Consider the following 14797-nt stretch of genomic DNA (forward strand, 5'->3'; position numbering starts at 1 on the left):
GATGGTCATAACTAAGAACATTGGAAACACTCTTAAATTCATACAATTTAATAGCAGTGGATACGAGGCCTTAAACTGGCGGCAATTATATGAGAATTAAGCAAAACACAATGGAGATTCCATCCCAAAAAAAATATTTTGGAACCTAAAAACCTCCTTGCTGCTACATGTAGACTATAGTTTATAATCTCTTTGATATTTTCTTATTAAAGGATTTCTCCTCCTAAATTAAACGTGTATTATTCCCACTCCTATAGTGATCTACCCTTTAATTACTTTAGTGCAAAAGTGTAAAACTGGAGTAGAAATACTGTTTGGCGATGTCATGCACATATTATTGTGCACGTGAGCATATTTCTTTTCTGGCAATAGAAAAATTGGGGCATACGATTAGGCGTATTAGATGTTTTGCATTGAAGTTCATAAATTACATTTCATTTTATGGGATAGGTTTATGCAAATGCGATAAAGGGTTGAGAGGGCGCATTTAGAGCCATATTCAATTGCAAGGTTTGTCCTATTCAATTGAAGCAGAGAAAATCAGGTTATTTTAAGGAAAAAATGTTGGGACTTACTTCAGAACCCCTTGGGCACCCCCATAATGACTAATTAAGCAACTTGAACTTTCCATTTAGCTAAATTAGTCCAATGGTTAATTACATTACCTTCTGGCAGCCCTGGTGGCAAAGCAATTGCATGTAACTACTCTGACTTGTGTGTGTGTCGTGGGCAGTGGTCCTAGAGACATGGTGGAACTCACCTACCCCCCCTCCCCATCCTTTGCGCTTTTTTAATAAAGGGACAGTGTGGTCTCAAAAGAAAGGGGTGTGGTCACTCACCGTGGCGTAACTATAAATGTTGCTCCCCCCTGACAAAAAGTTTTAGATGCGCCCCCCCCCACCCCGGCCATAAAACAAACACATCCAAAGATGACGTTTAAGGTGTGTGGTTTCATGATACAGTAACATCCCTTATGACACAATAAGTAATGCCCCTTTAAACAAATTATGCCACACCTTAATACCCCTATAACACATTTGCCACACCGTAATGCCCCTTACAATACATTATGCCACACAGTAATGCCCTTACACATTATGCCACAAAATAATGCCATGTATAACACATAATGACACAGAGTAATGCCCTTATAACAAATTATGCCACACCGTGTCTCTTATACAGTGCCCCCTGTAGTAATCCTCCTGTAGTTGTGCCCCTTATGCAATGCCCCTTGTAGTAGTGCCCCTTATGAAATGCCCCTGTAGTAGCACTCCTTATGCAATGTCCCCTGTAGCAGTGGCCATTATGCCGCCCACCTGTAGCAGTGCCCCTTATGCAGCCCCCCTTGTAGCAGTGCCCCTTATGCAGCCCCCCATGTAGCAGTGCCCCTTATTCAGGCCCCTCCTGTAGCAGCGCCCCTTATGCAGGCCCCCCCTGTAGCAGTGCCCCTTATGCAGCCCCCTTTATGCAGCCACCCTTGTAGCAGTGCCCCTTATGTAGGCCCCCCTGAAATTGAGCCCCACCCACCAGTACTACAACTTACTTGACTCGCCGCCGTCCGGGATGTCCCTCACACTGCCGCAATGACTGGATCTAACATGATCCAGCAGGCACCGCCGCGCAGGATCCTCAGCGCACGGGTGATGTCGTGATGTCACCCGCTCACTGCATGACTGGGAACGCTGGCCTCTGAAGAGATCGGAGGCTTCCTTAGACTCCGATCACTTCAGAGGCCAGCGTGCCCAGTCATGCAGTGGTCAAGTAACGGCCCCCGGCGCCCCCAAGCCACTGAGGGTGCTGCGGGGGCCGTAGTTACGCCACTGTTCACACAATTCAAATTACGCCACACAGTAGCACAATCTTATTCACATTACACCGCACATAGGGGTCTATTTACTAAGCAATGTTAGGAGACAGAGTGAAAAGTTATAAGGTGCCAGCCAATCAACTCCCAACTGTCATTTTTCAAACACAGCCTGTGAGATGACAGTTACACAGCCTGTGAGATGACAGTTAGGAGCTGATTGGCTGGTACCTTATCACTTTTCACTCTGTCTCCTAACACTGCTTAGTAAATAGACCCCATAGTGCCCCTGATTCACATTACACCACATAGTAGTGTCCCTTATTCATGTTATGACACAAAGTAGTGCCCCTTATACACAATGCCCACAGTAATAGAGCCCCTAATACACATAATGCACACAGTAGTAGTGCCCCTTATACAATGCCCACCAAGCTGTAGTGTCCCTTATGCAATGCCCACTGTAGTGGTGCCCCTTATGCAATGCCCCCAGTAGTGGTGCCCCTTATGCAGTGCCCCCACTAGTGGTGCCCCTTATGCAATGCCCCCAGTGGTAGTGCCCCCAGAGGTAGTGCCCCCATTAGTAGTGCCCCAATTAGTAATGCCCCATACACAAAAATAAACAGTGCACACAATACTTACCTTAAGCTTCGCTCCTGGGTCAGCTGCAGTCCGACTGGATGCTCCTCGGATATGTCTCACATAGTGCCCACTGCGGGAACTGGAAGTGAACTCAAGCCTCCGGCTGCTGCTGTAGGGAAGGAGCCAGACGCCCGCTGGTAACAAAATCTAAGCTGTTGCCCGCCAACTCCCTGCGGCGCAGGGCTGACTGGCCAGGTAAGGTGGGCTTGAGGAGTTCCGGCTCCAAATAGAACTGACGGAACATAGTTCCGCCCCATTCTGGACCATTTTATCCCCTGGTCGTGGTTGTGTATGAAAAGCTCCATGCGATTCTGAGCTGTGTGTATGGGAAGGAAAGCCTGTTTCTGACTGGTCTCTTGCACCTAGCATGGGGCTGCTACAAGTGCAGATACAAATGATGACGGTTGTGACGGCAGGACATAAAATCAATGGATGCACATGCACAAACCCTGCATTCGTTGAACGGATACTTGCATTAGCATAAAGTAGTAAAGTAAGGATAAAGCAGCATCGGTCGCAGATCATACGATTATCACAGTTCTGAGTAACCCTATAGCTACTCAGAATGGCTGTGGGAACTGAGACGCTGAAGTTATTTTCACTGCATACAGGATCACAGATGGGAACTCATTCGGAGCCGGTCATTGTCAAGCGGCCGCTCGTTGCAGACGATGTTTACTAATGTGCGCATGCATGTAGTTCGCAGTGCGCGTGCGCAAACTAGTAAGAGCGATCGGAAATTTCTTGCACACCCTGCAAAGACAGCCCAGTGGAATGAGTGACAGGAAAGGCCGTTTGTGTGTGGTAACAGGAGCAGGCCAGTAGTAATGGGGGAGTGGAGTTGCGGATGTAGGCGTGCCAGAGTGTTTTCACGCCGTTTCTGGGGCGTGCATAATTAACAGCCAGCATCATAGTACACGTCACCTGGTTGATTTTTACACTGCAGTGCTTGTGGTAGGGTACAGACAACCGCAAGCGCTGCTGTCTGATCCGATGGTTCCCGATATTTGTATATACTTCCTGGAGATGACATACGCAAGTGGGCGGCTAAAGACAGGCTGGTAGGCGTCTATAAACACAAAGCGATCGCTCGCCAAGACATAGTGGGCGTGCTTATGCGTTGCTGTGCGATCGCCTGCCTTGACGTCACTTAGCTGAATTACCATACGCTGGGAGCGAGCGGCTGTAACTAGCAAGCAGGTCTGAATCAGGTCCATGGTCGCTACACGTCTACATTCTTTGCTTTCACTCCCTGTTATCTACCACAAGCACTCCCTGTCTGTCAATCACACTGACTGTCAATGTCCACAAACTGTATTACCTGGTCCTGATGGCAGCGCTGGTTTCCGGGTTCACGAACGGCATTCTGGTAAATACTCTGCCCCTATGATTAATACCTAATTATAGTGCCTAACCTTAAACTCTCCCCTACCCCCCCCCCCCAGCCTATCCCTAACCCTCCCATCTTGCAGCCTAACCCTAATGTCGGCATTGTGAGAATGTCAGGATAGCATATGTCAACAACAACATTGTAAAACATGACATTTCAACATTTATAAATATAAAGAGACATATAAAGAGACAGAGTTTGCGCTCAGCCTAGTTTCTACATAAAATTGTTATACATACAAATTCTAAAAAACACAAATATTAGAACCAAAAATGCATATGATGTCCATAGACGAAATATATATTGTCCATCAACCACTTCCCAATCAAGTGAAGTAAATGATATCTATAGCGGTATCTTTAATAGCCGGGCTTCCACCACGTGAAAAAAAGTGTCACAGACTGGACAGTCACCATCACTAGCCGACTTCACTGATAAATGGTTGTACAATACTCACGCAACATGGTGCAGGAACAGTATCTTTGTGATACTAGTATGTATTATGAATTCCTAATTATCTATACACCCTAAATGTCGCTATTTATAAGTCGCACAAGAAATAATTGCTTTCCAGACTTTGATTGTGGTTCCAAAGCACAAAAAGATATTATTCACCAAAAAGCAGATAGGTGCCTTGATCTAAAATACAATTGGCACAAAAGATTATACATAAACAAGGTACAGTCAATACATTACGCAATAATCATATAGCTCCCTCTACAAAACTAACCCCCCCCCTTATCAACTTAATGGTTAAGGACCTACAGCAGTGGCATTCATATTTCCTTTAATGGATCGGCCACATGAACGCTGTGAAAATGAGCATCCTTCCAAAACTACTATATCTATTCCAGACACTCCCAGTGCCTATTCCCTTACAAACTCGGGCCCTTCAGCTGCAGTGGAACTACACATTCCGGCATGCACTGACAGAATTTTGCTATTAGGGCATGCTAAAACTGGCAGGGCATGCTGGGATATGTAGTCCCACAGCAGCTGGAGGGCCAGGGTTTGACACCAGTGCCTTACACACTCTCAATACTCTTCAAACCACACTCTGTAAATATATTTGGAATGGCAAAAAACTCAGAATTCGACGATATATCTTCGCCAAACGCAAATGGAATGGAGGGCTAGGGTTACCCATCCTCCACCAATATTATAATGCCTCCCAACTGAGCCAAATGATTGCTTGGCGCTCTCCTCGTAATGTTAAACACTGTGTTGACTTGGAAAGTGACCTGGCTGACGCACATTCGATCTCTCACCTGCCATGGCTACCCCGTAAACAAAGACCCAGACCTGCTTCCTTGGCTCTTACTATTACCCTGACACTTAACAATTGGGACTCGCTTAACAAAAAATTGAATCTCTCTTCGCATTCGTCTCCCCTAACCCCCATTTGTAATAATCCTGTTTTCCACCGGGCTATCCTCTACAATGGCTCGTCCCTGGGTTTCGGCTGGTATTACCAGATTTCATCATATCGTCGGGAATTTTGCCCCTATGTCATTCACCGACATTCAAGAAAAGTACATGATCCCCAACTCACTCCATTATCAATACTTACTGGTATTACCACATCATCTTCTCCTGCCCTCTCCACATCTGCTCCCTCCCCCCTAGAAAGATTTTGCATTTATAGACCTAACGATAAAGGGGCTATTTCACATCTATATCATTCTATTCTTGCATTGGAGTCCCCCCCACTCGAGACACATGAACAGGCTTGGGAATCAGATCTGGGCCTAGCCCTTGGTGGCGAAACTTGGGAAGCTATGTGAACAGCCATCTCAAAATGCTCTATCAGCGTGGCTATTCAAGATAATTCTTACAAAGTATATACCATATGGTACCTGGTGCCAGAACGCCTCCATCAGATTTATCCGAATACCTCTAATTTATGCTGGAGATGCTGTGACCATATCGGAACGTCTTTTCATATATGGTGGACATGCCCACTTATCCTCCCAGTCTGGAACATGGGGCCTGATTCAGAGCCGAACGCTCTGACCAGAGCGCTTGCTCTGAATCAGGGCCCTCCTCCATGAAAATGGAGCGGCCTCCTGGCCGCTCGCATAGCTGTGGGTGACCCCCCACAGCATATGCAAGCGTCCATGATGGTCCATCGGGCTTGCGACAGAGACCCTGCGGTAGGGTCTCGCTGACGCAAGCCCTGGAGTGATTTTGGCTCTATCAGAGCCAAAATCACTCCCACTGACATCACTAGTGATGTCAGTGGGGCCGGCTTCAGATGGTAGGCGTTCCCATGGGAATGCCTCTGTCTGGCAGGCACGCCCCCGGCACGCCCACCAAAGGGGGCGTGCTGTCAATCAACATCGACAGCACGCCCCCTTTGGTGCGAGACCCGGAGCGATGGAGAGCCCGTCGCTCGCCGGGTCTCGCGCATGCGCATGACGGAGCTCCCTCCGTCGTGCGCATGCGCAGTGGGGGAACATCGACTCACTTGCGAGAGTCCTGCGCTCACGAGCGGGTCTGAATGACCCCCATGGTCCACACTTTACTCTCCCAAATCATCGATATCCTGATTTCTCTCTTTCCCGCCAATTTATTACTCTGCGTTCCGATCGATCATGTCTCCAATGCCTCCAACAAATTGGTTCTACACATATCTTGCGCAGTTAAATACCAAATTACCTGTACTTGGAAAGTGCCGAACACTCCCAGCCGTCAGGAACTCCTAAACAGGATATCAGGGGCCTAACTATACCTACAGGGGCCCCATAGCAAAACATTTTATGGGCCCCCCTCTCAGCCCGCGGCCCCCAATCTCTTCCCGCTCTTGCCCCCCCCCCCGGTCTGAGGCCCCCCCACCGCACCCCGCATCCCGGCTTACCTGATCCATGGTCGCGCTGTGCAGGGCAGACCCACCTTCCCTCCCGGTCGGCTCCATCTCACTGACTGATGTTGGAAGGAGGTGGCCACACCTTCTCCCAGTATCAGCGAATGGGGAGAGCCAGAGCTGACTGGGAAGACGCGACCACGGAGCGGGGGGGCACGCAACCAAGGAGCAGGTAAGTGCAGTAGAGGGAGTGAGGAGACTGATAGGGGAGTGAGGAGGGTGCGGAGGGAAGGGCAGCGGACAGCGGCCTGGCACCGTAGGTGCAGGGGGAAGGCCGGGCCCCGGGTTGGTCCGGGCCCCATAGCAGCCGCACCCCCTGCACCCACGGTAGTTACGCCACTGCAGGATATGGTTCATTTCGAAAATGGAATATATTACTAGTCTACAGAATAACACTATATGGATATTCCAAGCTGTCTGGAACCCCTGGTATTCCCACCATAATGTTCCCCTCCCAGGTTTCAGTTAGTACCTCCCAGAACGCTCCTGCTATACATATCATTTTCTCTTTTTCCCCTCGACTCGCTCCCCTCCTTCCCCCCCTTCCTTTTCCCCCATCCTCTCTAAGACTCTCTACCTTAATTTATCCCTATACGGGCTGCTAATTACGACCCGCCATGGTTATTTGAGCACAATTGCTTTTACTCTTTTTTTATCGGTTTATCGTTTCTAATTGATGCAAGCTTTTTTTCTTGCTGGATTGTATTTATATGTGTTGTAAGATTTTTTTGTATATCAAAATTCAGATGTTTTCTTAATTGTGCTCAATAAATGAATATAAAAAAAAAACTAATGCCAGTTATTTGTTGCCAGAGCTCTTAAAACTAATGAAAGCGAGTGTACGCTTATGCATATGCTTTCAGATGTGCTTTGTAAACGTTCGCTTTGTGTTGCATGAATTTTTACTTTGTCTTTAATGCTCATGATCATGGGGTAAAATATAATGGTGTTCTATAGCAAAATCTCTCTATACTTTTTAAGTACATTGGGCCCCATTTATCAACGAATTTTTGCTGGATTTGGATTTGGCTCTGATTCATCGTCCGGCTTTGGATATGGATTTGCCAAACCGTCGTGACTGGTTTTGGATTTGGATTTTCTACAAAAATTGACAAAAAAAGCTAAAATAACATAATTTGTTTTTTTTCTTGTCCTAGAGTATTATTAACCTCAATAACATTAATTTCCAGTCATTTACAGTCAATTTAGACCACCTCACAGCTCACAATATTGTTTTCACCATTATTGGCCAAAGGCTGCAGTGAGGTGGCTGGTTACTTATGGGCCTATTCATGATGTTAATTATCAGGGTCCGAACGGACCCCGATAATTAACATTCTAATTCGCCGCGGCCACCGGAGCAATTCAGCATTGCTCCGGCGCGGTGGCAGCTGATGTGAAATCAGTTGCCCCCACGAGCCCCTTCACTGCTCCTTTTCGGAGCAGTGAATCTTTTCACTGCTCCTGTCGGAGCAGTGATGGCGGTGCACATGCGAGACCTACAGGTCATGCATGCGCACAAGAACCCCGACGTCCGGCGCAAGGACCAGACAGGGGCGGAGGGATCCCAAAGGATCCCTTCTCGCAACCCGGACCTACTTCCCATAGGGAAGAGTGGGTTGCGAACCCCAAGCGGGGGTATTCGCCATCTGAAGATGGCGAATGCCCCCGCAGTCAAGCTCCGAAAATATTAGATTTTCGGAGCTATGAATGGCCCGAATACTTAATTGTCACAATTGCAGGTGAAAATGTGCTTTTTCACCTGCTTTTGTGACAATTAAGTGATGATGAATAGGCCCCTAAGCGACAGAGCAGTGGCACAGACACCGCAGTTTAAAGCACATCTATGAAACATTGCCACACAGCAGTGGCAGAAATGAAGAGTTACAGTGCTTGTATATACAGAGGGATAAGGCCCAAGGAGCCACAGTGCTTGTATACACAAAGGGCTACGGCCCAAGAAGTCACAGTGCTTATATACACAGTGGGCTGCGGCCTGCAGAGTCACATATTTGTTTACAGAGTGGGGTACAGCCCAAGGAGTCACGGTGCTTGTATACACAGTGGGGTACAGCACCAACAAAAAACAGTTGTTGTTTTTTTAATACATTTATTTATTTATTAACAGTTTCTTATATAGCGCAGCAAATTCCGTTGCGCTTTTACAATTTTAATCAACATTAACATTTTACTGGGTTGTAAAAGACATACATAAAGGTAAGAGGGCCCTGCTCCCAAGCTTACAATCTATATACAATATATATACTTTTTAAACTTTTACATTTCTTTAAAGGTTTTTTTACTTCTTTAAACTTTTTTTTTTGTGCACACAGCCACTTGTGAGTCTGGACACAGCCACTTGTGAGTCTGGACACAGCCACTTTAATCAGTATAGTGCAGCATATATCAGCATACAGTGTGCCCCCTATACAGTCACTTTACCAGCAGAGCGTGTGAGCGTGCTAGTGAAATGGCGCCGAGTCCCGGTCGCTGCGCCTTATGTAGAGATGAGCACTCACTAGACTCCGACATCAGGAGGATGACGGTCGGCCTTGAAGTGGGATCTGAGTCAGGCGGGAACATCCGAGCAGCGGCTCGGGTGGACTCGGATCCCCAGTGTTCGCAGCGGTTCGGGTTCCATAGAATCCCTAATCTAAATACCAGCGGCATATATAGTTTAATATTGCAGTGATACTAACGAATATGCCACTTGTATTCATCATTACTTACCCCTCCAGCGAGGTCCAGTGACGATCTCCCTCCTTAGTGGCGTCTTCTCTTCTGTTGCTGGCAGCCTAACGGTGTCAGCGATGGGTTTCTGTGTCATGTGCATGACACATTCACTAGGCAGGGACCCGGCAGCCTGCAAGGCTTTGCCGTAACCGGAAAGGTGCTGTTGGGGCCCCTTTGCCGGGAATGGGGATCGCATTACTCTCGTCATCTAAAGATGGCAAAAGCAATGCAGAGAAAAACAGTGGTAATCTTAGAATCTTTAAATTGTTTGTTAAATACTCAAAGGGTGACATAACCCCTTAGCAAGTGCTAAAGAAGTTATGCATCGTTGTTAAATGGGGCCCAAAGTAGGTTATGCTGCTATGCAGCTTTGCGATGTTAATAAACACTTCTCAAAGCTCCCCTGTAGTGAGGTCAAATTACCTACGCTTCAATGGGTGTTGTTTTTCAAGGTCTTTGTGTACTTACAGTAGATTCCATGCTGCAGTGATAAGAATGCTTCATTTGTTTTAACCACAGTAGAGCAGAAAATGAATAACAATATTTGTAGAAATCAATTGGGGAATACAGTATGGATTAAAAAAAAAAAAATAGTCCACTTCTATTAAGAGAATATAAATAGCACACCTTCATTTCTGCTTATGTTCTCAGTCCAAAAATATGTGAACATAACAAGTACTGGACCAGGTGTTTGCATAGTCCCAATTTCTTGTGGCCAAAAGGTATATGGCAGAAAAGGGTGTGGATTTGCTAGAAGTGGATGTGGTATGGTCATATGAGGATGTGGTTTAGGAATGTTTGTAAGCATGCATTAAGGGGGGAATTCACCTAAATGCGATAAAGCGAAAACTTAACAACGTTTTCGCACACTTCACATGTTATCTGCAAAAAGTACAGGTGAATTTTGGGCAAATCTGTCTGTACCCCTTAAAATAGGTAACTGGCATAGTTAATTTATTTAAAAGTGTATTAGTGACCCTAATAAAAGTATTTGGGGTTCTTAAATTGAGTCAAATGGCTGTTATATGCATATTTGTATTAGTGTGGAAAAATTATAAAAAAAACAATTTTGCAGTTAAATTGGGGTACATTAAAATGGGTAAAGTATATTTTTGAGTCCAAAAAGTGCACTTTTTAAAAAAAAATACACCAGATACAGCCACCTGCAATGTTTAAAACACCTGTCTCATCCATACAGCCCCCCAAAATACCTGACCCACTACTTTAAATCCATTTCCTACTATTAATTTTTTCACCCTGAAATTGACTTGTCATTATTGGCCAAATTAAGCTAATTAAAAAAATATTTTTGCCTAATTTGTCATTAAGGGTGATGTCCAAGAGGTTCTGAATCAAGTCCCCAAATTTGTAAGCAAAAATAGGGATATTGCACAACTTTTCACCTGCTCTGAGATGGTGAAAACAGTTTGCCTTTTTTTGTCTGTGGAGAGTTCGCACGTGCGAAAACTTTGACAATAGGATTGCACGATACGCAATTTTGTGTGAAAAATTTGCATGTGCAAAAAATTTTCGCCAAACCGCAGCTTTTCGCGGTTAATTGATTTCCTTGATGAAAACCTGCTCCAGAGCGCTCTTGACCTCAGAATGGGGCGACGGTTCATCTTTCAGCAGGACAACGACCCTAAGCACACAGCCAAGATACCAAAGTAGTGGCTTCAGGACAACTCTGTGAATGTTCAGCCAGAGCCCAGACTTGAATCCGATTGAACATCTTTGGAGAGATCTGAAAATGGCTGTGCACCGACGCTTCCCATCCAACCTGATGGAGCTTGAGAGGTGCTGCAAAGAGGAATGGGCGAAACTGCCCAAAGATAGGTGTGCCAAGCTTGTGGCATCATATTCAAAAACACTTGAGGCTGTAATTGCTGCCAAAGGTGCATCAACAAAGTATTGAGCAAAGGCTGAGAATACTTATGTATGTGTCATTTCTTAGGTTTTTTTTATTAAATTTGCAAAAATCTCTAATTGTCATTATGGGGTATTGTGTGTAGAATTTTGAGGACAAAAACGAATTTATTCCATTTTGGAATAAGAGAATTATGGTGTGTGGAATAATGAGGTCACAGCCTCCAGTAGTAGTCCTCCCCCAGCAATGCCCCCAGTAGTAACTAACTGTGTGGAGTTTGTGTATTCTCCCTGTGCTTGCGTGGGTTTCCTCTGGATACTCCGGTTTCCTCCCACACTCCAAAAATACACTGGTAGGTTAATTGGCTCCTAACAAAAATTAACCCTAGTGTGTATATGTGTGAGCATATGGTAGGGAATATAGATTGTAAGCTCCGCTCGGGGCAGGGACTGATGTGAATGGCCAAATATTGTCTGTAAAGCACTGCGGAATACGTGTGCGCTATATAAAAAACTGGTAATAAATAAATAATAAATAAATAATAATAATCCCTCTAAAACACTTACATTGTTATGAGAGCCAAACTCCTCTGTGTGCATCACTTGCAGTCTCTGCACCAGCCATGTGTGCAGAAGGATGGGGAGGGGTAGAGAGGGAATGAGGAGAGATATGAGGGGAGAAGAGGACACAAGGTAAAAAAAGGGGGTGGGGAGAGAAATATGTCACTGATCAGTAGCACTACTCATAAGTTAGGTAGCTTATCTTGGGTTAGGTGATAGTCACAGAGAATTGCATTAATGACAGGGTAGATCCATGTTAACATCTGATTGTCATCATCATATTAGATCAGCAATGGTGGACAGAGCTTGGTAACATAATGACATCTGATTGTGTGCTGTCATGTCCTTACTCTGCCCTGTTGGATGAGCACTTAGGCTGTATGGACAGAACTTTCTGATCAGACCATATGCATGAACAGTAGTTTAGGAGGACATATCTCTCATTAGGTCTCAGAGAAAACACCACACCGTAATGCCAGTGACTCAAAAATAGGATACCTAAAACGTTAAAGAACTGTACAAAGTCTGACCCATTTCAGTCTTATCTCCACTTGGAACCCACTTTGAGATCCAGGCTCGAAGTTTATACAACATAAATATTTTTTTTCCTTTTGGTTGAAAACCAGCATCATAGTATATATTATATTTTTCTTCTGTAGATACATAGAGATATGTTCAGCAGATGGAAGAGATGTTCTTTTTCTCAGAGCAAAGGATGAGAGTACAGCCCAGTCCTGGTTCAAAGCCATTCATACCAATGTCACTGCTCTGACATCACGGTTCCAGGATGATGTCAAACAACTCCTGGGTAAGGAGGTCAAGCAGATGGGCTGGCTGACGGAGCAGGTATTGTATATTTTCTGAAAAAGGTGGATTAGTGTTTATTGCAACAAACCTACTTTTCTATCCATTGTGGAATTATAAATATTTAATATTTAGTTTTCTTTCCAGCTTACACAGGATGGGAAGAGGAACTACCTGGCTGTTCTAACAGAAAAAGATCTTCTGCTGTACAACAGTCTCCCACACACCAGGGACGGTTTCAGTAAACCGGCTTTCTGCCACCCTCTCATTGCCACCAGGTAAGGGACAAGCAACATATCTATAAATAAAAATGGTAGTGTCACAAGAAGACCAATTTTCCTAATTCTAAAATGCAGGTGCTATATAAATAAATATCAATAAATGAAATATTAATAATTAATACAAATAAGTATTAGGACTGGTTTGTCCTATGTCTTGAACTGCCCAGTAAGAGTGGTGGTCTTCCAAATACATACACTTAGGAGTGCTAGTGAGTGGGTGTGAACCATCTGTTTTTATTTGTTAATTATCTGCACCTTTCTTATGACATCACAACATTCTGGTGTGTGACATCATTAAACCAATCATTTGTGTTTGGGAAAGCAGCATTTTCACATCTAAAGTGCTTGAGTGACAGTGGAAAAATCTTTACCAATATATGGTACTAAATTAACTTTTCTAACTATTTCCTGGAAAGCATGGCTAGCATTAGCCTAAAGGCCTGTACACACTAGACGATGTGCCCGATATGTCTTCTGATCCGACCGGATCGGACAACATATCGTCTAGTGCACAGGTTCTCAAACTCGGTCCTCAGGACCACAAACAGTGCATGTTTTCCAGGTCTCCTCACAACAGAATCACAAGTGAAATAATTAGCACCACCTGTGGATCTTTTAAAATGTGTCAGTAAGGAATGAGTACACCTGTGCACCTGCTGGGTGACCTGGAAAACATACACTGTTTGGGGTCCTGAGGACCGAGTTAGAGAACCTGTGGTCTAGTGCAGTGGTTCCCAAACTTTTTGAATCACGGCGCCCTAGAGTATCAGCATTGTTTTCAAGGCACTCCTAGGCCAAACGTTTGTTAATGTGAAATTCAGAAAAATTAAATATTAACTAAATTTTGCTTACCTGTCATCCTTAGGGTCAGCAATATAGTGGTGGACAGGTTTGCGCTTCTGTTTGTCCACATATTTACATTACATTGACCATAAATAATTTGATTTGGTGCTGGACCACCAAGCTGAGGCACCCCTGCAAGTGTCCCGAGGCACCCCAGGGTGCCAAGGCACACAATTTGGGAACCACTAGTCTAGTGTATACCCGGCATAAGAATCCGGACAGCTCACTAAATTAAATGTGTGAAAAGATTCCTGGTAGATTTAAGCCAAATGATTATGCTACCATCTACTGGCAGAAAGTAATTACTGCAACTAATAATGTCCAATATAAAATAAACATTTCAAGCACCTCTTCACATTCATAGCACACTTTAAGGTGCAAACCTAATGATTTTGGGAATTGCCTTCTAAACCTGAAGGTGCCTCAATGTGCAGCGAAGTGGAACAAATTTAGAAGTGCTCTATGTAACTTTAGATCGAAATGTAAATTCCTTCCCCTTTAATACCTTCACCCATTTATCTTATTTTAATCGTCTCACTCCTGAAATTTAATTTCTACATTGCTCCACAATGAAACATACCGGTTCTCCTACTCTGTACTTCACTAGGAATACTCTCCCTCTGGCCAAATGCTCCCTTCTACTATTCCTATTTATCTACAGCCATATTGTTCTGTAAACTATGTACTCCTATTCTGAGGGGACTATCCTGCCATCCTGTGATCAGGACATTGATTTGCAGGGAACGATGGGATTTATTCCCAGCTGTAGTGCATCTAGCAATAAAATGTTTTTGTTTTCATTTGATTGCTATCATATGGATTATCATGGTTCTACCATTTTTTTTACTTTCCTGTAGTTAGTGCTCCCACATTCCCCATACTGCTATGGAGTATGCAATAACTTTCACCACTGCAAAACGGAAACCTATGTAAAATATTTGACCTTATGAATGTCTGGGTTTGGGTGTGAATGAGTTAAAGGACAACACAAAACATGTCACTTCTTT

The 14797-nt window shown here is 44.6% G+C and overlaps 1 protein-coding gene across 1 annotated transcript in view; it reads left to right on the forward strand.

Moving 5' to 3' along the window:
* The window catches only part of SNTA1 (syntrophin alpha 1), a 97289-nt gene that overhangs the window by 75702 nt on the left and 6790 nt on the right, over positions 1–14797 (forward strand). Inside the window, exons 4-5 of the mRNA XM_088480658.1 lie at positions 12522–12708; positions 12814–12944. Of these exons, the coding sequence (XP_088336784.1) occupies positions 12522–12708; positions 12814–12944 (318 nt within the window). The remainder of the gene's footprint in view (positions 1–12521; positions 12709–12813; positions 12945–14797) is intronic.

Source organism: Taudactylus pleione, unplaced genomic scaffold (assembly GCF_031769625.1).
Source record: "Taudactylus pleione unplaced genomic scaffold, aTauple2 ptg000256l, whole genome shotgun sequence".
Classification (NCBI taxonomy): domain Eukaryota; kingdom Metazoa; phylum Chordata; class Amphibia; order Anura; family Myobatrachidae; genus Taudactylus; species Taudactylus pleione.